At 45.0% G+C, this 23331-nt stretch overlaps 1 protein-coding gene across 2 annotated transcripts in view; it reads left to right on the forward strand.

Moving 5' to 3' along the window:
• The window catches only part of LSAMP (limbic system associated membrane protein), a 313903-nt gene that overhangs the window by 195366 nt on the left and 95206 nt on the right, over positions 1–23331 (forward strand). For both annotated transcript variants that reach the window (XM_074156510.1, XM_074155709.1), the window contains exon 3: positions 7837–7962. In XM_074156510.1, the coding sequence (XP_074012611.1) occupies positions 7837–7962 (126 nt within the window). The remainder of the gene's footprint in view (positions 1–7836; positions 7963–23331) is intronic.

Consider the following 23331-nt stretch of genomic DNA (forward strand, 5'->3'; position numbering starts at 1 on the left):
TTGGTTCCCAGGGGATTAAAAAACAAAACCAAGCCTTCAATGTTTGCCTCTACTTCACCAGAAGCTTTAAGACCAAGAGAGGCAGTGGCAGGGTAAAACAAGCCTAGCAGACAGGAAGGTCAGAAAGATGTTTCAAGAGTCTACTCTCTTTAGTGAAGTTCAACAACTTCACTCTCTGCCCTCCCAGCCTGGTGATAGCTTTGCCTCCATCCAGTTGAAGCTGCAGCATGAATCAGACCGTGAAAAACACATTGTGGGTCTCATGTCGCATTTCATCTGCAAAGTGCTTCGGAAGCATTAGCATGCTGCATCCCAAAAGGTGTCTGGATTTTACTTTCCAGCCCTCAGCTTGCTCCCTTTGCGGACCTTAGCAGCAACAAGCTGTTTCTTGTTACAGCCGTCAAGAGCTGTGATTAGCCTGCTGCACACATAAGAGGGAAATTAAACCATTTAGTTGTGTTTAGCAGCTCAGCCCCTTCTTCAGGCCCTCTCTCCCCACTAAACACTTTAACTAAACAATGACTAATGAGGCCAATTTGCTGTCAATTAATTGCCCCAGGAAAGGACCCCTAATTGTGGTGAGCAGAGGTGGCAGCTCTAAAGCTTTCAAGGGCCATGAGATGGTCAGCATCCCCCCTACTCTGCCTTGGGGTTTATTAGCTTCTTTGTGTTTGTTGCAAAGTGCTGTTAATTGGGAGCTGGGGACAAGGAAATGAGAACTCTAGAGGCTAATTGATAGGCACCTGCAGAGGGCTTCAGTGGCTGCAAAGTTCCTTTGACTTTGGAGAGAAGTCCTCATGTTTTCTTTTTGCCCTGAAAGCCAGGGGCTCCTGTGGATTAGTGGGTGGGAGTCTTAATTTCCTTCAGCAGATGGGGGTCCTACTTGCCAGTACAGATGAAGGTAAATAGGCTGGAGGAAGTAACTAACTAATGAGGATATATGGAAGGGGTTGTGGTGACTTTCTCCGTTTGTATCCAAGGTGTCCTTCTTGGGACAAGCAGTTAGAGCACTTAAATGGAGCTTATGGGCTTTCTTATTTTCAGTACTGTTTGCTTCTGTGTCTTGGAGGGATTAAATAGCTTTTCTGTGCCTTAGGTCTGTAGAGTGGGAATAAGAGCTCTATTTTTTTTTAATGTATCTTGTGATTTATTGACAAAATACCTGACTGTTAAGCAGTCTTGTGATTTCAGATTGGGGAGTAGTTGCCCCACAGTATAAGACTGCATCTAAGGGTCTTATGCAAAGATCTGTTTGCCCAAAGGGACCAGTCACACCATCTGACTGTGAACTTCATGTGAGTGTGTTTACAAGGCTCAGAGCTGTCTTCCAAGTAGATCTCCACGTCCCTCTGTTCACGTTTTTCATCCTGCCATACCCAATTCAAGTTCCTAGTCCTATGCTTCCTGCCCTTGTCTCACAAACCCACCCTCCTCCTGCACTGAGGTCTTATGTGAAGCATCATGAAAGCGGAGTGCAACCAACACAGGAGCCAAAAACTGCTGCCCCATGCAGTACCCTGTGTATATAAGTACCACTTATGCTAAGCAGTGGTTCCCATTCCTGCGACTTTGTGCCTGTGCTGTGTTTAGATGCTCTTGTCAAAAGGCAGGTATTGGAATTGTTTGGGAGCTGTAGCATGGCTTCCAGTATAAGCTAAGTTAGGAAAAGACCTCTAGAAGCATTGCTGGTTATACCCTTCAGCGAGGGTGGCCTTGATGCTTTCTTGTTCCATCTCCCATTGCAATCCTGGGAAGGTACTCAGGAGCTGGCCTCCTTGATGTGAACTCACATCTCTTAACCACTGGGCTGACTCATTTACTAGGAGATTAAGGGTGTAGCCCCTCGCCTGCTTCCATAGCCTTGAATGATAAAGGTGATCCAACCCGCCCTCATGATCCCAGGTAGTATCTCAGAAGGACTTTTGAGCCCTGAAGGGTTTTTGTCATAAACAGCAAGGATAACAACCGCAGATGTTTGCATGTTCTCTTGTTTGTGGTTTCCTTGCTGTCTCCTGTATGCGTCCCCTGGTTTGTAATAACTGCTATAGCGGGTGTTTTTGAGACATGGTAATGTTTTGTAGAAACAAATCACTTGCTTTCATCTCGAGAGCAACAGTGATTGCGCTGGGGGAGTGTGCTCTATTTTTCATGTCTCAGTCTTTCTTATTATTTAAATTAATGTGAGTTGCAGTTGTCAAGAAAGTGAAGGATTGATGGCAATTAAATAGAACAGGCTTGGTGCAAGCAGGTTCTGCGCAAGCCTGTCCTACCTAGCTCTGTCACTGCGCCTTGCCTGGGACTTGGATTCCCGCACCAGCTCTGCCCTTGCACCCCTCCAGCCCTGCAGCTCCCCCAGCTCTCCCTGCCCAGATCGCCCTACAGCATCTCTGCCCTTGCCCCCCTCCTGCCTTGCAGGCCCCCTGCTCTCCCAATGTGAGCTTCTCAAGAAGAATGACTACTGGTTACTTTGCGGGTTGTTACTTACTGTCAGTGACATGCAAGATGAGATGCTGAGCTGGCATCAGGCTTGTCCTGTAGATGTGAAATGTAGAAGAAACAAAAATGTGAGTTTCATGCCATTCATCTCAGAGCTCATTTCCAACCCTCCAGAGTCTGTCCCTGGCTTGGGTAAGGCACCCTACATCTCTGGGGATGGGGTACTACGCCTCCTTTCATATCAGTCTCTGCTCCCTGCCCCATCCAGGGGGATCCTAAGCACAAGGTACTGGATACTCCATATTACACTTATGCTGAAAAAGAGGGAAAAATCTGCAGGTTTATCTTTTTCAGCAGTACAAGAGAGCCTGGCAGTTCTTTCCTGTGGTCCTTGGAGCCAGAGGAGTCCAGCAGCAGCCTGGTCTCCTCTGAAGGGACAGACTGTTAGGCTGGATATGAAAACACCTGAAAGCGCTGTTTAGCTGTAGTGCTTTCCTATTGTGGGTCTGCAAGCTGTGGTTTTGCCTGTACTAGTAGTTTAGAGAGGCCAGACATGAAAAAGTTTTCCAGCTGAGGGTCAACAAGAGATGGCTGGGCAAAAGGAGGCTGTGACACCCAGAAGATTCTGGTCCCACCTGGGCGGTGGTTGAGTCACCATCCCTGGAGGTATTTAAGAAACGTGTAGGTGTCAGACTTCAGGGCATGATCTAGTGGCATGCTCTAGTGGCCGAGATTGTAGGGGTATTTTTTGTGTGTGTATGGTTGGACTCAGTGATCTCAGAGGTCCTTTCCAACCATGATGATTCTGTGATTCTGTCCCTGGAGGTTTTATTCTCAGCAATCCTACTAGCAGTCTGGGAACTGTGAAAACATAACATAACCCCCACATGGGAAAAATTAATAAGGTCAAACCTTCTCATTTTAAGATTGTCCTAAAAAGGTGTGTGCAAAGTAATGACAAGTGCCAAAGAGGCAATGCTAAATGTTGCTGGTGCTGACAGTTTTGGCATTTTAACACACTGTCTTGACACCCTGAAAATTAAAAGTCTCTGACTTTTTATCTGAGTGAAATTACTGTCCACTAAGATCCAGTCATTTTTAATGCTAGCTGGCTTTGGATTCTAAGGAGACGAAACAAACCAGGTTTTAAATTCACAGGGAAATTATTTCCTGCCTCCTTTCAGCCTTCCCTTGCCCTCTAGATGAAGGTGGCAGCTGAAAGGAACCAGCCATTATACTCCTAACAGGATTTCAGCCTTGGATGCCCTTTTCTCCCTCATCTGAAAAAGTGGCGAGCCAGATATGACCATCTGGACCCATCTCTTGGGGATTTGGTCTGCATGGTCAGATCTGTTTGTATTTGCTGAGTTTACTTGATTCTCTGCAAACTAAAATGACTTGACGGATTTGGAAAGTGGCAGGGTACACATGTCCTAACTGCAGTTCTGTTGCTGGTGCCCCATAGTGGCTTTTACTGCTCTCTCCTCAGTTGTGTTGGCTGTCATCACACCGTTCTTCTAGAACCTTGGACTAGCCTACAGCTCCATCTACTAGTCCTGCTTGAGCTTAGTCCTTCTTGGTTTGTTGTGTGGCTTTTTTCCTGATGCAAATGTTAATCCCTTGAGGTTAAGATAAAAGTCCCAAAACATGGTTCAGCCAATGGTTCTACTCCTGGGCTCTGCTTACCAGAGCAGAGCACACCAGAGAATCTGTGCTGAGGATGCTCCAAAGTCACCATCCTTGTGTCACCTCATAGAGTAGCTAGGACAAAACTCTTGCAAAAACAGCAGCCTCTGTTATTCTTTCCCAGACTAAGCCCCTCTGTCCTCGCCAGTGCATGTTGTTCTCAGATCTGAAACACAGTACGTACTACAGGTAGCTGTGCTGCTACAGGACTGACATGGCCCTTGGAGTTGCTTTGTTCCTTATAGTAAGTAACAGTTTGGATTTCTGCACCACAACTTGCAGGGGGCTCCCAGCCTGCAGCTCTGCTTGCTGGAGCGATGGGTCGGTTCCTCCTGAGCGATGAGAGAGGGAACTCCCTCATCTGGTGGGACAGAAAGAAGGAAGTGCTGCTGAGTCCTGCCAAGTCAGTGCTGAGCAAGACCTCAGCATGATGCAGCAAGCAGCTGCTCTGCTTTGGTGTGCTGTGAAACACGAAGCCACAAGCGTTTCTTGGAGGAGACAGGGTATTTAATGGCCCAGCTGGGGTATTTCATTTCTGCTGCCCTTTATGCAGTTTCAGGATATTGGTTGACAAAGGTATTTGCTTACTTTTCAAGAGCACTTGATTGTTGCTTTGTACTGCCAGGCGTTTGCTGGGCAGAATGGGTATGTGATAAAGGGGGAGGAGGCACAACATAGAGCTGTAGTCAGTGAGACTCTCATGTACCCCTCGATACTGTGGGATCAAATTCTTTGACAACATCAGCATTCTCCAACAATGTTTATTTTGTTTTGTTCTGTTGCCTCCTACGTCTTCCTACGTGCACAGACATACTGCCGATGGCTCACAGTGAATCACCGATGTAAAATATAGCAGAACTTGTGTTTGTCAAAGTATTTTGCTTTGAGAGGAAGGGGTTGATTTTCTGCTATGCTTTGCTGTACCCATTATTGTGCTGCTAGGAAGATGTCCCTACTCTGAAACTCCCTCTCTCCAGGGAAGGGAACCCTGGTGCAGTCAACCATTCCCCCAACACGCTTTGCTTTTGTTGTTTCACCATGAGCTGATCAGCCACCAATTCTAGCTCTTGAACAGCAAGATGCTTCAAGGTCTCTTCTCCATCCTTCCTGATGCCAGTTAGAGCAGGTTGCTGAGGGCCTCATCCAAGTGAATTTTGCATATCTCCAGGGATGGAGTTTTCACCACTTCTCTGGGGAACCTGTTCCTGTCTTTGACCTCCCCAAAGTAAAAGCTTTTTCCTTATTCTGAGTCAGAATTTTCCCCACGTTCCAGCTCATGTCTGCTGCTTTTCACTGTGCACCTCTGAGAAAAGCCTGCCTCTTGTCGTATCTGCACTTTCCCACTAGCTATTTGTAGACATCAATAAGATCTCGCATCCGCCTTCTCTTCTTCAGGCTGAACAGACCCAACTCTTTTAGGTTCTTCTTGTATGTCATGTGCTATAGCCCTCTGACCATCTTGGGAGCCCTTCAGTGGACTTGCTTATGTCAATGGCCGCCTTTTACCGGGGAGTGCAAAACTGATACAAGGCTTCAGATGCTGTCTAACGAGCACCGTAGAAAGGGATATAATCACTTCCCTCCACTTATGGGACTACACTCTTGCTAATACAACCCAGGATGCTTGGTCTTTGCTGCAAGGGCATAGTGCTAACTCGTGCTGAACCTCTTGGACCTCCACATCACCTGGACTGCTTGAGCCCTGCACTTTCACCCTTCCAGCAAATATCAGGGTGGTTGAAGTCTATCACCAGGGACTGTGCTTGTGAGGCTTCTTCTATCTGGCTAAAGCAGTCTGTCCACTGCCTCTTCTTAATCAAATGGTTGGTAGCAGACACCAACCAACACTGTAATAACCTCTTATCTTTACACCTAAACTCCCAGCTAGTTCACTTAGTGGGTGAACCCTTACCCCTAGTGGGTGCACTGCAGCCACCCCTTTGCAGAGAGCGCATCTCTTTTCCTTGCCTTTCCAGCCTGTCTTTCCTGAAAAGCCCCTATCCATCCTGCACAGCACTGCCAGTCCTGAGAGCTGTCCCACTACAGCTCTGTCATCCCAACAGGTTTATAGCACTGCAAATCTCCTTGAACATCTAATTCCTCCTGGGTTTTCACCGTGATACTTGCATTGGTGCACAGGCATTTGAAATGGGCCCCCAGCTGTCCTCCTTTCACAAGGCGAGTGTGAAAGCCTTCCCTGTTGTTTTGGCCCCCAGCTGCTTCCTCACTGCCCTCCATGCTGTCACTTCTCCCCAGATTATGGCAATCCTTCCCCAATGTCCCTAGTTTAAATCCCTCCTTGCCTAGGTGAGTGAGCCTGTTGGCAAAGACATCTGCCTCACTTTGTTTGACAGGTCCTGGTCCTGCTCAGGAGCCCCTGTTCTTCCAAAGGGGTCCCATGGTTATAGATGCTGAAGCGTTGACTATGAGTTTGGGGCCTGCAGAGAGGGGCTAATGAGCTGTGGGTTGTAAACAATATTCCTATGAACCCAGCAACACAGCTGGAAGTGGTGAGTTGCTCTCTTCAGTCTTCATTTCCTTTTCCCCACCTGTTTCATGGGCAGCTTTGCCTCAAAAGGACCATCAGCTGCTTCTGCCAAGGAGGGGGGGAAGGGAGGCTGCTATCTGTTTATTCTGTGGTAAGCAAAGCAGAAAATGATGTTGTTTCATTCCTTGCTATGCACAAATTCGGAAGCTGAAAATATGTTAGAAGAAAAAAATTAGAAGATTTCTTTTTAGTAAAACTCCCTCAACACCTCTGGGTTGTGAAGTGTGGAAGCAAGACATGGATGTGAGTGAGGAGAGACTGCAACAGCCTGGCCTGCTTAGAGGCCAATACACCAGCATGGTCCACACATGGAGGTAGCTGTTCAGGTCCCAGCATGGTCACCTTGGTCACATGACACAAACTCAGTTATCCTGGAAGGTCTTTAAGGATCCTGAATGCCCAAATCATGGCTGTTCTTGTGAATCTTCAAAGACCCTACCATGCTTTTGGTGCTGTGCCATGTGAGGTGCAGTCAGCCAAAAGCTGCCTACTGTGGGCAGCCCACTGGGATCCCTCTTGGCTGAAAAATGTTGCAGAAACCTTCCCGCTGTTGCTGTTGTGCCTTCCTTCAGCAAATTCCCATTAGCCATGGCATGTGTCCCTGCTTCTCACCTTGTCATGGCAGGCGCAACAGAAATGAGCTTAACAGCTCTCTGGTTCAATTCCCCGTGAGCATTTGGTTACATGAGCAGCAGATCAGTGTCCTGGCTAGCAGCATGAGTTTTATCTGCCCGTGGGTGGTAACATTAACTAATACACCCTCTGAGTCAGTGCCTTGAGGCCTGGCACCCTGCAGGAGGACAAAGAACTGCATCTGGGACTGTTTGGAGTGTAAAAATGAGCTAGGACAGTGCTTGGAGCCTACTGACTCCTTCTGTGCAGTATTGGGACAGTCAGGCAAGTTCTTAGATGTTATTTTGTGAAGGTCCCCAAATGCGTTGAAATAAAAAGCATCACAGTTGCAGCAAAGGCCTTTCCTACTTGCAGATCCTTGAAGCAGTGGTACATATTATTCTGATATAATTTCAGAAACCCAGATAGTATGAGGAGCGCAGCCTGTGAGAGGAGTCTGTGGGTGCCACTGGTTAATAGGTAGGTAGGTTAATGAGTCAGGCTGCCCTCCAGAAGTCTAGGTAACGAGGTCCAACTTTCTTTTGTTTTCACAGTTCCACCAAAGATCTCCAATATCTCCTTGGACATCACCGTGAATGAGGGCAGCAACGTGACTCTGGTTTGCATAGCAAATGGGCGTCCTGAGCCTGTCATCACCTGGAGGCATCTCACCCCAACAGGTAAGAGACTGAACTGGACTCAACTGTGCTGCTGATTTGTGAACTGTACGGTAGTTTCCTTCTCTTCCAACATCAACAGAAAATTTCAGTAGCAATACAGGCAACTGTAAAAAAAGTGGCAAGAATTTTAAATGCACTGCAAGCTTGTTTTGCAGTATTATTTCCCAGGCACGATAACCAGGTTGTCCGAGGGAACAAATGAAATTACTTCAGTAGGTGCTCTACAGAATTGGACCTGTAATTCTATTTAGATTTGGCCTTCATCTAGTTGTCTCAGTCTCTACTGCTGGTAATGCACAGCACGGTGGTGGAGACAAAACACTGCTGGCGCCAGAGAGAGGCGAAAGGGTTTCTGTTTAGGTATTACATAGAAGAGGTTCTTTCTGAAAACCATGGCATTTGCTTCTCACTGATTTGCCTTAAAAGGGAGAGGCAAACAGTCATCTTACTCTCCACTTTGGCAGACAGTCTTCCTATGTCTTGTGAGGTGAGTAAAGAAGGCATTTGATCTGCAAGATGAGTGAAGAGTAGGGTGGAGACAGAATAAAGGAGAACTCACCAGCTTTGTTCTGCTATCTAACTGTGCCTTCCACGCTCAAGGATGTGGTAAGCTTGGAAGGAGAATATCCTTTCAGTAGTCAGACTCTGTAGGGTTAGCAGCTTGGATTGCAAGGAAACCTTCACCCCCTAAAGATTTATCAGTAGGATGGGAACAAGAGGTGGATTTCTCTTCTTCTGTATCTTGTCCTTTGAGGAGAGAAGAACTCTTTCCCCGATTTCTTTTGCCATCAGTTATTCTTTCATCTAAAATGTGTGGGGAAAGCATTGATTAACTCCATATGAATAGTATTCTGTGGTATTCCCATATATGTAAAGGGTTAAAGAAGGCTTGAGGTAGGTGGAATACAAACTTTCTTTATGTGCTACAGGCAGGCAAGCTATCTACTGCAATTCAGCAGCCAGAAAAGGGGAGAGCATTGTAGAAAGATGGTTGGAGAGAGAAAGGTAGAGTGACACATTGGAACAGAGCTCAATCCAAGGGCTGCATCCAGAAGCACCTGGATTTGGGTCCTGTGGTTCAGACTGTGGCTACTCAGATTTCCTGTCTCACCCCTTCAGCCAAACCAAAGTCCTCCTGAGCTTTCATGTATATAAAAGCCAGAGATGCAGCTTATATTTCTGGCCCATTTCTTGCGGTACCAAAAGAAGGAAGATGGGGAAAGACTGCCAGGAAGAGGTGGGAGGAGAAGAGCTGATGAGGGGAGCACTACTCCTCTGTGGTATCATCGTCACTACCCGACTTTCCTCTTCTGCTATTTTCAGTATTAAGAATGACTGTGCTATTTGCATGTATAGGGGAATAGAACCTATTTTTTCACCTTTAGTTATGTATATAGAATCTTCTAACTCTGGAATTTCTGCTTTTACGATCAAGTTTTATTTCATATCAAGTCTTCCATCTTACTGCTGCATCAGTCTTTCAGTCCTCCATCTATCTCTTTCTTGTATTCTGGTAGGAGACATTCCTAGCTATTTCATGAGCACAGCCTAACATTGTCCAGGTTAAAGGTGTTACAAGGATGGTAGCTTAAATCTTCATGAAAATTAAGGCCTGGTACATATGAGATGTGTTGTTCAGAGCAGTAATAAGAAGATTCATGTCCTGACTCATCACTTTGGTTGCATGTTTGTGCTTTGTGGTTTTTCCCAGCTGTACTGCTTACTCCATTGTATCAGACACAGAATTCTTTTCTCCCTTTTAAAAAGTCTTCTCAGAGCAAATCTTCATTCTGGTGAGGAACAGGACTGGGGAATCCCATCCCTGCTTTGATTACATGGTCAGTTTTTCTGGGTCTGTTGTTCAGTTTTCCAGCATGCCATTTCACAGTTTTTCTCCTGTTCTGTGTCTCAGAGATGTTGCCTTGTTAGCATCCCTCAACACCATCTCACTGACCCCCATCCAATCCATCCTCAATCCTCCCCTCTACAATGAAGCCTGCCAAGCACCCCCTTCCTAACTGAGTAAGAGCCAGGGATGAAGAGCAGGCAGTCTCCAGTCTGTCACCTCCATGTCTCACTGCTTGTTGTTCTCTCTCTTTTTCCTTATCTCAACCCATCTGTTATCTTTAACGGGTACAGAGGAACTGCTTTCAGGCAGACATCAGGTCTTTGAGCAGCATGTAGCCCAATAAGGCAGTTGTCCCAAAATGGGGGACAGAAGGGCTTCTTTTAAATGTTTTCCTTGAGGTTGACAATTAAAATAAATTTCAAATATATTCCAGAGCTGCTGCAGTTAGAAACATGTCTTATCTTGGAATCTCCCTTTTCCAGAACTGTAAGGCATTTTGGCTCCATTTATGCTAGTTTTGAAGACATCTGCTATGCATCAAAGAGCTATTTTTGATCATTGTAAGGGTTTCTAAAATATATCTCTCTCCTTGGATTTTTTTGCAGCTAAACTCATGACTGCAGAACTGGAAGAATGAGTGTTATTGAGCTTGTGTAGGAGGTTTTGAATGGACAGGTTGTGAGATTAAACCAGCATTGGGGGGCGAGAGGGCCAGATTGCTTTTTCTTTGTGCACTCTCCTCAAGGAGTTCATTAGCAAATTTTTCTGCTATTTCTTTCATTCATTGACTTCACCAATACTGTTTGTTGGCTAATTAGCTGACTTAGGACTACAGAAATTATCTTGATGGCTGGGAAGTGGAAGATACAAATGTAAAGGGAAAGCAGTGTTGCTACTTATACAAAGAAGGCAGAATGATAGTTCATTTAAATGCTGCTGGGCCTCAGGAGCGATCATAGCCCACTCATCTGCCTATCTGGGAAGTTAAAAAAATGGCTTTATAAAATGCTATATGGCTTCTTTTGCTGGTCGTTCAGTGAGCAGTTGAACTTGACATTTTTCTCACATCAACTATAAGTCCCCAAGCCCTGAAGCAACCCAGAGGAAAAAACCCTCTCCTTACCATGTGAGGTAGCTACGGTGTGGCTGTGGCTGTTGACAGTAGCACTGACACCTGGGAGGAAGGCAGGTAAGGGGAAAAATAATAATTCTGATGGTGAGTGACAATACAGATCAGCTTTAATTTAATGAAAGTAGGAATGATGTTCCTCAGAACAATGCAAGTCCTTGCTCTCCACTTCCATTGCTCTTCAGATGATTGACTGGGTTTTGGCAGAGCAGGTGGAGAGAATTAGCTAGACCCTTCCTTATCTGAAAGGCTATTATGCTGTAGGACATCGGCAACCTGTTCTGACTAGTTGTGGATAGTTTAATAGGCATTGCCTGAGAGTACAAACAGCTTCATTAGCTCTTCTCCTCCAGCCAGCAGAGCTCTCTTCTGGGATTGCCAAACTGCAGCTTCCAGCAATGGGCCAGCACCTTCCTGCTCATAGTCAGATCCCTTTCCTGTGATTCAGGACATGGCTGCAGGCTTATTAAACCTGCCGTGCCCTATGACTTTTGCCGTCCCAGTTTGTGATGGTAAACCATGGAAAAGACCGTGAACTGGATTTGTCAGGAAACTGTGATTTGTTCAGTTAGAGTGTGGACGAGTATTGATGATTTCCTACACAGACTACATGAGTTAGCACTTGTCAGCTATTAGAAATATTTCACAAGGGGATGTATTACAGTCTCTCATCTCTTGAAAGGGACAAAACCCAGATTTTCCCCTCTGTGATGTTGTACAAGGAGTGGGTGTTATCCAAGGTATAGATTATTTTTTCCTTACTGAATCCAGTCCAATCAAACTTCCAGTAGTTGCACCACAGCCTGGAGAAGGTCCCAGCACAGGGCTATGTATCGTTTATCACGCTGACACATTCTGTGTGGGCTACCATAGCCAGTCTACCCATCTATGGCTAGTTATGTTAGGAGGCGCTCTGTTTTCCCTGTACTGTGCACCAATATAACAGCTAGCACAGCCAAGAAAAAATTCAGTAAGATAGTTTACAGATGGTAGGCAATGCCTGCTTTTGAGCTCATCTTAGTTTTACTTCACGTCTTTCTTGACTTATGTTTATTCAGACTAATGCAACTTCTTCCGACCCATAAGCTGCTGAGATCACAGTCCACAGACTTTAACATTAATCATTCCTCATCTCTCCATCTTATTCAGAGCCATGCTGAATGCCTGGTTGACTGAAAAAGAGCTTCCTGGGAAAAATAAAGATTCATGTATGTTCATATTCTTATCAATAAACTCCTTCTCAACAGAAGCCCTAAAGAGTGACCTCTTGTGGATCAGGTTAGCAGCAATATGAACATGGACAGCTGTTGCAAGGTCTTTGCATTACCAGAGATCTCTCTGCCAAGCCTGCTGTCCTGGATGGGCAGACAAACACAGAAGAAAAAGACAGCTGCTGTCCTAAGGAGCTTGTACTCAAGTTAACAGGGTGGTAGGGAGACAAAGCTATATTGATCCCTATGGGGCTCAGCTCAAGGTTGAGCATTTGAGGCTTTTACTGGTTGTGGGTAACCAGCCGAGGAGCAAACAATTGTTTTACCTGAGCAGTTACAGAGCATGCAACTTGTATAAAACCACCAGGTATCTCATTCCTGATCCAACTTCCCTAGCCTCAGCCCAGCAGGGCTGTTTGATAAAGAACAGTCTGGATTCTCTCAAATTCCACCTGACAGTCTAAAGATACCCACTTTGGCTCAAAAAGGAGCTTAGTTATTACAGTGGTAATCACAGCATAAAAACCAGTCTAGAGCAAAGCAGATAAGTATTGATTGCAACACCCAAGTTTCATGTCACAGCATAAGATGAAAGGAGATGGGAAGGCTTGTCAAATATGCCAGTCTGATTCTCCCTAGAGGGTGCTAGAAATTCTCATTTAGTCTTAGAGAATTTACCATAGCCTGGGAAGTTTAGGAGGCATAGAGAATACAGAAGAGTGCCTGCATGCTCTGTGTAATTGAGATGGTATACATATAATGTGTTTATAAACAGCTGTAGCACTCATTGCCATGGAAAGTTATTTAAAGACGAGAACTTGGCAAGACTCAAACAGTTTATGTGTTCCTGAGGATAATGTGAACAAATCTGGATATTCTCGTTATTCACAACAGAAATATTGAAAAGGATGCTAAACTTCATGCTTTGGGGCTCAATTACTAGAGATCAGGATGAGACGTAAATTGAAAGAGACAGATTATCTCACACCCCCGTTCACTCATGTATGTTCCTTCAGTGAATGTCAGTCTCCATGTAGGGCTGAACACTGAACATGAGGGAAGCAGAGAGCTCTCTGAAAGCATGAGATTCAAGACGACCATATAGTTCACGTGGGCAACTTTGATCTTTGTGTCCTGTGTTTATTTGCCTCTCATTGCTGTCTAAGCCCAAAGCCTTGCTAGTGCATTTTGCATTTCACAGGAGAAGCCAGTTTATGACCAAAGAAGGTAACAAACAGAAAACCTTCAGCCAGAGTCACCACAAGTCAGCTCTGTAGGCACTAGGTAGTGATGAATGGGAAGGGGATTTTCTGGTCATCTAAACCATTTGGATTTATCCCACCTCTCTGCTGCACTCTTAAAACCTCAGTAAAGCAGTTGTAAAGAGGAGTGTTGCTTTGGGAGGGTTTTGTGGTTTGGTTTGTTGTTGTTGTTTGGGTTTGGTGGGGTTTTTTTGGGGTGTTACTGTGCCAGCTCTTTTCATGTCACATCCTCCTCCCCCTCTATCTGCTTTTGCCTGATCAGAAAATTTAAGATTTACAAGGTACATTTTTCACCCTGCATTTTAGGATGTTGGGAAGGAACTGATTATTTTTAACCAAGTCTCTTTGTCCTCCTCTTTCTTTTTTTTTTTTCTTGCATCCTCAAAATACTCTCTGGCAAAAATGTGGTCACGCCTTCTATGGAGATCTCTCTGCCTCTTATACTCTCCCTTTTTGTTTTAGGACTCTTTCTGAGATGTCTTTTTCTGTCTTGGTCTAGTCTTCATCTTATCCAACGTTATAGGGAAAAAAAAAAAAGGAAGAAAATGATGCTGGCTCACAAAGAGCCTGGGAAACAAGCCAACGTTTCAACTTTTTCAGGGCTTCTCCAGAAGGCATCCAAAGTTGTTTCAACCTCTATTTGCTTCCCGCTTCCTCTGGCTCCACATTTTTTACTTTTTTAGGTGTGCTCTTCTTAGTGCATGGCCCACAATCAGAAGCCCTGCTGCTCCCTTCCTCATCTACAATAAACTTAAGTCCTGAATGTGCTCTCCCCACAACACACAGGAGAGCTTTGATTTCTTCCTTCTGTGCCCAGAGAGACACATACACTGCACAGAGATCCCTCCGGAGTTCCCTGGGGAACAGGAGAATAAGTCTGCTGCAAGGAAGGAATTTGCCCCGCTGCCTTCAGCAGTGGTTGGAGGGGACCACCTGGAGTCTTCTTGTCAGTGCTTGGCTGCTCCACCTCTGGCAAGATTTTCTGTTCTTTTCCTGGGAAGATGTGGCAGTTACGTACCAAGTTAGTGGCTTTCCTGCCACAGAAATGCTGTTCTATACAGCAAGTGTGAGTCTGGTAGAGTTACTTCCATTTTTCCTTCTCCCGGATGGGTACCACTTATAGTCAGCCATGGTGTTAGAGTCTTTTCCATGGCATTTTAAAGGCTAAGCTGGTTTGTATCCATATGAAAACTTTCATCCACCTACAGAAGAGCAGCATTTTTCTAGTTCATTGCATGCTGTAATATTGCTGTCTGCGCAGCATTGTACAGTCATTACTTCTACCCTCAGGGCTAGTGCTTCTAAATGGAGATGTTCCTGATTAGTAGGGACATTCAGGAATAACTAGCTGCTTCTTTCTCTCCCCTCCTTCCATAGAATCACAGAATCACAGAATGATATGGGGTTGGAAAGGACCTCTGGAGATCATCTAGTCCACCCCCTCTGCCAAAGCAGGTCCACCCAGAGCAGGTTGCACAGGATCGTGTCCAGGCAGGTTTTGAATGTCTCCAGAGATGGAGACTCCACCACCTCTCTGGGCAGCCTGTAATTTTTTTTTATTTTTTTTTTCATGAGCCAGTCTTGAAGGATCCCAGAAGACTGGAGGTGAGAGTGAAAACTGAGTGCCCAAGATGAGAGTTCAAAATCTTCCATAGTTAATGATAACAGGAAAAGGAATTGCCATACACTACCATAAGTAGGCTCTCAGCAGCAGGTTGATGAACCTTACCAAGTTCTCCATCATTCCCACCAGCACAAACCCATTGAAATAAAAGGACTTTCCTGTCGTGACTAGGACAAAAAGAGGAAAGGTCTGCTGCCTATCCTGCTTAGTGTGGTCTGTCTTGCCCTCCTTCCTTGTGCTCCAAATCTGCCATCGAGCAGTCTTGTATCCTACCTAGAAGTAGTCAACTACAGCAAAACAAATTGTCTGGAGAGAATGTTTTTGAGTGCAAGACACTGAGAGTGTGTGTGTTACCGTGTCTCCCTCTAGTGATCTGAACTAATGAGTCTGCTTTGGGTCTTGTGCTTGGAACTTCTTGTTTGGTGGCAGAGTGTCTCTGGGTTCACAGGGGCAAAGGGCTGCTATTTTAGGACTGAGTCCCATTTTCCCCACCATCTGGAGGTCATATTCCTCACTGGCAGCTCCATGTTTACAGCTGTAGTTTGCATCTGAAAATTTAAATGTGCTTGTAAAGATTCGGGGAGGTTGCGTGTGAATTAAAGGGAGAAAAAATTCACAGCATTTTAAATTTAATACTTTCAATTCAAACATCCTTAAGAAAGCTATCCTTAAGAAGAAAATGGAGAGGCTGCCTTTTTTTCCCCCTTGTAGCTGTAATCTATAAGTACTTTCACTTTAGGCAAGCATATTTCTCACTCTCTCTTCACAGTAGGAGAGAGATACACTAATAAAAGGGGAAGTTAAAGTAGTAGCTTATAGCTGTTCCCTGCATTTTTTTCATTTAAAGAGAGAGACTTCACCGTTTTTGTTATTATGCTGTTATGGGGCTTCAACCAATCTCAACGATTTCACTGACTTCAGTGCCTGATATATGCTGCATTGGAGCTAGAGCTACTGCCTCCTTTCATCTAAGGACTCCAGTGAGTATGGATGACAGCATCTACTGCAGCACACAGGTCCTGCCAGGACAGTGATGTCTGGAGGGAGTTTCTCATACAACCCCAAAACCTTCACCTCTGCTAGCTTCTTCCACACAGTCTTCTGTCTCTTACCTCTGTCTCCACCCCCACGCCAGTCCCTCTGATGAAGCCGCTTGCCTTATATATCCCAGCTCTATTGATAGCTGGAAAACAGTGAGAGAGAGAGACAGAATGGAGGGGTACAGGGAAAAGCAGGATTATTTGCAAGAACGTCCCATACAGAGATAGCCCTAGGGCAAAGAAAAATCCAGCTTTGGGGACAAGACATCCAGAACCTGCTTGCCATGATGACCATAGCAAGGTCAGGTGTCTCTCAGCCTCCTGCAGTGTGGAGCTTTTCTCCCGGGTCTGAATACAGTTGTAGTGGAAGTGGGAGTCTCCTAGCTGAAGGCAGTGAGCTATTTTGGTAATGCAAGGCTGCAGCAGGCCCTGGTGTTGTAAATGCTTGTGCTCTTTTTTCCTTCCTCAGCCTCTTTTCTGAGCATTTCAGAAATGTGTCTTCAGAACATCCCTCCCTTTCCTGTCTGAAGAAAACCATGAAAGACTGAAAACATGATTCAGGGATTTTTTTTTTAGGAGGTGCATGTTCAAAAGTGTTGTTCTTATTTCTTCTCCAGTTACTTTTTCTTTCTGAACAGCACCTGAAAAATAAGACTCTTCTTATGCACTCGGTATCTTTTCATGCACTGGCTGAACAAATCATCCTTTCTCGTAAACTCACGAGTGCTCACTGCAGTGTTACTGCAGCACAGGAGCAAAGCAGGGAGGCTGGGAGAGGACGGTGGGTGCAGACTCATCCAGTAAAGCAAGAGCTGCCATCTGATGCAGCCTTTAAAGTTCATGCGCAGTTTGGGGTCACCTGAGCCATTTGAAGGATGAGCATATCCTGCCAAAGGATCAGCACAAGCTGCAAGCAAGAAAAGTGTAATGAAGGTAATGATGGCCTGGGAATGGCATTGATCATGAAAGATTTCAGTTGTCATCGTATTGACTGACAGCATATGCCTGGCTGAGAACTGCTGGCAGGGTCGTCTTAGTACGTGTACCGTAACGGTCAGCATATGTCATTACTACCATCCTTACCTGCTGTGCAGCTTGTAGATCTGTAAAAGCCATGTGAGTATGCAGGTACACACTGCTGTATGCATTATTTGTAAGCATTTTACTATGTGTTCATTTGTATGTTCACTGTGCTGGTGTCTGTGCATGCATTTTGCTGCACAGGGTAAGCTTTTTGATGTTTACCAGCCTCACACGCCAACCTCAAAGGCTTGCATTTCCTTAATGGTAGAATTGTGAAGCATAGCAGTAAGCATGAAAAATAAAAGCAGGAGAGAAGAAAAGCAGTATTCTGAGTCATATTGTACCTGCCATACTTTGACTGTGGGGCATGGGTCTGTACAGCTGTCCAAAGCCTGTTTGTACAGCCTAAACTACAGCTGCATGAAGGGGACAGAGAATAAGTATTTTTAGTGTCAATTGTGACAAGAGACAAAATTTCAGGAATTCCCTGAGCTGCAGAAGCTCAGACCAGGCTCCAAACTTTGCAACCGCAGCCTCTCTCCAACATTCTCACTTGTATCTACTGCGTTTATCTCTGCTGTACTTGGGCATCTTCCAAGCAAATAAATAACTGGTTCCTGCTTCTGTCTCCCCTTCTGCCCAAGGGACTTAAAGTTAATTTGTGCTCACTATTAGTCTTTGGGTAAAGGCTGCTATTGTAAAAGGAAGTCAGGGCATATATAGATAGATAGATGGTCCTTGCACTGTGAAATTGTAAGTGCCTCCATTTCCTGCGGGGAGATCTACAACCGCTTGACTTCTATGAGGAGGATTCCCTGTATCTTGGGAGATTTCCAGGGGATGACACAGGTGGAGATGGGAAGTCCACATTCCCTAGACATCCTTCAGCGAGTCCCAGCTCAGAAGCTGGGAGCCACATGTATTGTAACTTGGGTGAAATACAGGCACGTGGAGATGCAAGTCACTCCATGTGAGAGGCCAGCTTGTGTCTCAGGAAATGCCAGCATGGGTCTCTGATCCCTGTAAGGGACTTGGGGACAAAGAAAAGTCACTTTTGCCGTGCAGCATCTTCTGTGTGAGATGAGGGAAGGAGACTGTTAACTTGAACAGACAAAAGTAATTAGAGAAGTAAAATAATAGATTAATGAGCAGCCAGTGTCAGGGGAACTTATTAATTATCAGTAGAGGATTTCCTTCACTGTGTAGGCTGGCCGAGGGCATGCAAGATAGCAACCAAAACTCTTCCCGTTTAAGGAAGCTGCTGGGGAATTAGTGGCACTGGGTGTCAGGAGAACAATAGCAGAGGTTGGGTTAAATGCTTTCTTTGAATCTCGTGTTATGTGTGGCTCAGGTAAGGGCTAGGGATGAAGGGAATCTGGGAAATGCTAGATTGTATCTAACTGATGTTAATAATGGCTCAATAAAAATACTCTGATAAGAACACATTAAAGTTGCACAATTAAGCACTCACAAGCCAGGTAAGGTGAGATTTAAGGCTACAAATGCAACCTTAACTCTTCTCCTGCTGAGTGTACCTTAGCAGGCAGCCTCTAATTAAGGGGCATCGGGCTATTTCTCAAGTAATATATCATAACATTGGTTAATGCTCTCTTCAGCCTTGGACAGGTGCACAAAGCCTTTTAATACTGTGTTTTTGCCTGTGTGTGCCTGGTGAAACAGAGTCCATCTTAATTATGGCACTGAGAATACTGCATTAGTTGTACTTGAACCAATCACTGTGGTTGAGACACAGGGTCCACTTAGACTGTTTAGATACAGGGCAACCCACCATCTATTCTCTCAGGTCACCATTTCATGTGTTAGAAAGCAGTAGGCATGGAAGATGTTGACGTTAGTTGCAGATAGTGTTGAATATGGGGTTTTCCTTTCTAAGAACAAATTTTGACTCCTTTAGCTCAACATATTGTTCTTTTTACCTAGTTGCCTTACTGAAGCATTCAGACTGTTCACAGGGTAAGATGTTACTCTGTTCCATCAGACTGTGCCACAAAATATGCCTTTCTTCTGTTTCCCAGGAGGCAACTGTTCATATATCAATGTATTTTCCTTTTAGGACCCCTAGATTTACAGCTTTCAGTCTTATTGCATGTACAATGGTTGTGATATATAAAGGGAAAGAGAGAAAATTGTATAGAGCAAATCTGTTCTTGGGGGACATTGCAGAAGTGAACAGATTCAATGGGTTTAAACCATACATTGTAGATCTGACATCCTTCCTTGAAACTAATGCTGTCGTTAGCTTGCCCATTGAACACAAAGTCCTTTGAGGGGAAGCCATCCCTTCTGCTGTGTAAGTCCTTCAGTAAAAACCTCTGTCCTTGCCTGCAGACCCTTACTGCAGTAGTCTTAGATTTCTCACAAGCCTCTGTCTGTGTGTCTGGCAAGCATGACCTGCAGCACCCCCTGCTATCCCACTGCTCATCCTTGCAGCTACACAGGGAGGCCCACTTTGGTTGTATTTGAAGCAAATATTCAGCATTGTTGGACTATGAGTGTTGTCAGATCTGTTGGGCAGCATATGATTTGGAGCATAGACTTGTGTATGTGTTTGAGAGTGTCTAAAGCAGCTTGGATGCCTTGAGCTTTAGTTTTGCACTGTGGACCACTATCCAAATAATGGATGGGGTGGCAGGAACGGCAAAGGCACGGGCAGCAGTTTTAGCTGCAGCCAGAGATCTGTAGATATTTTTAAATGTTTCCAAATGTGTATTCAATTGTACCCAGTCAGAAACAATCACATTGTGAGACCTGTCCCTTAGAGGCAGGTGCAGGCTGGTCAGCATGGAGGGTTACACGCGAAAAGGAAAGGTCACATAACCCCAGGTGGCCCTTCAGGAGACAGGCACCGGCTGGCCACAGGGGAGCAGAGCTTATGTGCAAGGTACAAGAGAACAACTGCAAGGAGGAAAAGCAGAGAATTTCATAGAAAGCCCCCAGCACGGTGAAATATGCTGATTAATTTCCACAGACCTGTATGGATCCGAAGTGAGCTAAAAATTTCCTCACTCGGAGACTTTGGGGATCACTGAGCAGAGTTTGTTTAAAAGAAATGAGCTTCATCTGAGAGGTTTTGCAACTTGTGCTAATGAGAGTCTGTCTGTCAAACTTAAGTGGCATCAAGTGGCTCAGAACAAGGGCTCTTGGGCGTTAAATGGTTCCTACCAAATACCAAGCCCATTACCATGATTGGCTGTTATAGCCCTCTAAACGGCAAAAGTGATTAAATTGGTCGTTATGAAACACTAAAGATGCATAATTATGAAAAATAAGGCTTGAGTAAGAGGAGATTTCATCTCACTCACTGCTTTGTATCTCAAAGAAGAATCAATGTAGAAATGTTTTAAAAGCAGCCAAGGGTTGCCCCTTGTCTGGTTTTCTCCTGACAGTCTGGAATTCATGAATGTGTTTGGAAGAGAGGGTGTTTCTCCAGTCTCTAGGCTGATGTATGAGCTGGAAACCGAATGCCCCAAGTTCCCCTCTCCACATAAGATTGAGTTTCTCCCACGTCACAGAGGGTTTGACTTCCCGCTATCCCTCACTCAGTCTTGTCTCAGAGGGAAGTAATCTTTTCTTGGTAATGTGCTACACCATACATCTAACCCATCCAGCTGCACGGAGCAATGAGGTGAGCATGTTGGGTCTTGTCAAGAGGGAGAGCACAACCAGCTTTGCTGAAGCCACAGCAGAGCAGCATATGGCACCGTAGGGAGTCAAGGGAGTTTGTGCTGGGCAGGGGCAGCTCCGGCAAATCTGTGAGTGCTAAAGCAGTAACACATTGGCATGTTTAGTAGACTGGGGAATCAGAATTAAGAACTGAGGGGTTTTCAGCAGGAAGCTGCTGTGGGAAGCCTTGAGATGCTACCAGTCCCAAGCAAGCCCAGCTCTGCCTGGTTCTCCCTCCTATTTTCTAAGGGGAAGTCCAGTGCATGACTTTCCTCACTCCCCCAGGCACATCAGGCACTCCTGCCTTATCCAGGAGGGAAGTCCTCAAGGTGTCAAGCTCAGGGGGTGCTGCAGGCATGAGTGCAAGTACATTTTATCCTCCTGGGAAACCCTCAACTGCTCCAGAGGGCTGTTTTCCATGCCACAGAGAGGGGCATTCTAGGAGGCAGTTTAACAAAGGTTGACGACAAAAATGAATTGTCAGGTCTTCTGTCACTGGGTTTTGGTCACTGTGTACAAGAGGGCAGGGGGCACTGAGTATCCAGGAAACTCTCTACAGGTGGGTGAGGGGGTTGAACAAAGAGTTGCACAGCTCTTCTGCGTTTTTGATCTTAGGGTGTTGGGGGAAAGAGTTGTGAAGTTCTAGTGGTGAAAAAGGGGAGGCCTTTGCCTTGATAGCAGCTCCCTTTCCTGTTGTTGGGCCAGTCTGAGGATGAGACCAGTGCTTTACAACCCTTCTGCTTTCCTGGTCCTGCCTCTCAGCTGAGCCAGTACACCCCACTGCTGCTTTGGAGCACCCCTCAAATGTAGCTCTCCCATTAAAATGCTGGAATAACACCAGGCACAGCAGGATACGTGCATGGTGGTTCTCCGGCATAGCTTAGTCAACTCAGACTTCCTAAAGCCCTAATGTTCCCAGTTTGCACAGACCTTCTGCAGGAATAGATTATTTATTTATTCATTTTACACTCTTTTTAGTTCTCTCCCTCTTTGGTGCCACCCCAGCCCTAGAAAAGTTTTATACCCTCCTTAGAAAGAGTAATAGTGGTGCTGAGTTGTGCACAGCCTCCAGGGCCCTCTGCTCTCCTTGAGTTGCTGCAATCCTCTCTAGGTGAGCACTAGCTGAGTCACTGAGCCCAAGTTCTTGTTGAAACTAAGTGGTCATGAGGGATAAGCTGGTATTTATGTTCCCTTATTCCAGTATCTGATATGTAATGTACTAGCACATTCTACCCCAAACTCCACTGACCATTCATCTCCTTCATTTATCTGTCTGTCCCTGCTCTCTTCCTCGTGTGACAGCTGATGTTGAGTATCTTTCAGGAACTTGATTTGTTTGTAGATCAAATGCCTTTAAAAAATGATCAGACATGGCTTGGTATCAGAGTGTGTCATTTAAGGCATTAGTCACTTTTAAGAAAATACTCTGTGTGTGTATGTGTCATCTATGGCATTATTCACATCCCAGAAGACAAGTAATGTCATCTGCATATGTATGTGAGAATGTGTGAGCCATCTAGTCAGCTGATTTGCCATATGAAATTGTCTTTTCCCCAGTACTCCTGTGGCTGCTGTAGTCAAAATAAAATGTGCACTGTCTTAAATGGAAAGCCAAGTATCTCTGCCTTTTGAAGAGACTACACTCTTCACAGAGATAAAGTTGTAACACACCTCTTGGCACCTACCCATGCCTTCAAATCTGGGCTACTCAGCCAAACTTGATCTGTCTGAAAAACTACTTGGTTTAATTTAATCCAAGTTAGAAGCATCCTGAAAAGTTTCATACCACTCTTGAGGTGTTGAACAGAGGACAGCTTGTGAAAATAGATTGATTTCTTTCCCTAGATGTTTTTCTAACTTTTTGCATGGCTTCTTGGAATTTGCACATGGTTGTTGGCTTAAATCCCCAGCAGCACTGGAAAAGATTAATCTCTGTAAGGTGAATGTTTTTCACGAGTTCTGGTTATGGGGATGCAGAAGTATTTCATTATTGCACATCTCTTGGAAAACAGTGACCACTATGAAGTTCCTTATTCCCACAGTAGCTTGTAAGCATTTAAAAAAATGTCTACATTTAAAATTCTTCCAAAATGATGAACAAATTTGTCTAAGACTTCCCATATTATTGGCCTAGCTTATGCTAAAATGTAATGGGGCTGTGGTTGCCGTTATCTGGGGACTTGACACGACAGGTGTGTGTATCGGGACCCAGATCACTCTAGGAATAAGCTTTCTTGCTTGAAACACTTCCCTGCAGAAAAAAAAATAGTCCAGATGCCTCAAAGTCCTTAATTTGTGTTCAGGGAACTGTTTTTTCAGAAAAAAACCTGGTTTTTTCTGTATTACAGAGCTTGGAGGAGAGAATGAGTCAAAAACTGAGCTGGGTTTCACGTGTGGAACCTTTTCCCAGCAATTTCTCATCTTATAATTTGGTCTGTAAGCCTCAACTGCATTTTAATCAGTTGCTCTTGACAAGGATGACTTGATGACAGAAAGTGGGGTGGGGACGGGAAGGGGGGTGGTGGGGTGGGAAACTCAGTTATATAA

This window comes from Numenius arquata, chromosome 1 (genome assembly GCF_964106895.1).
Source record: "Numenius arquata chromosome 1, bNumArq3.hap1.1, whole genome shotgun sequence".
Lineage (NCBI taxonomy): Eukaryota > Metazoa > Chordata > Aves > Charadriiformes > Scolopacidae > Numenius > Numenius arquata.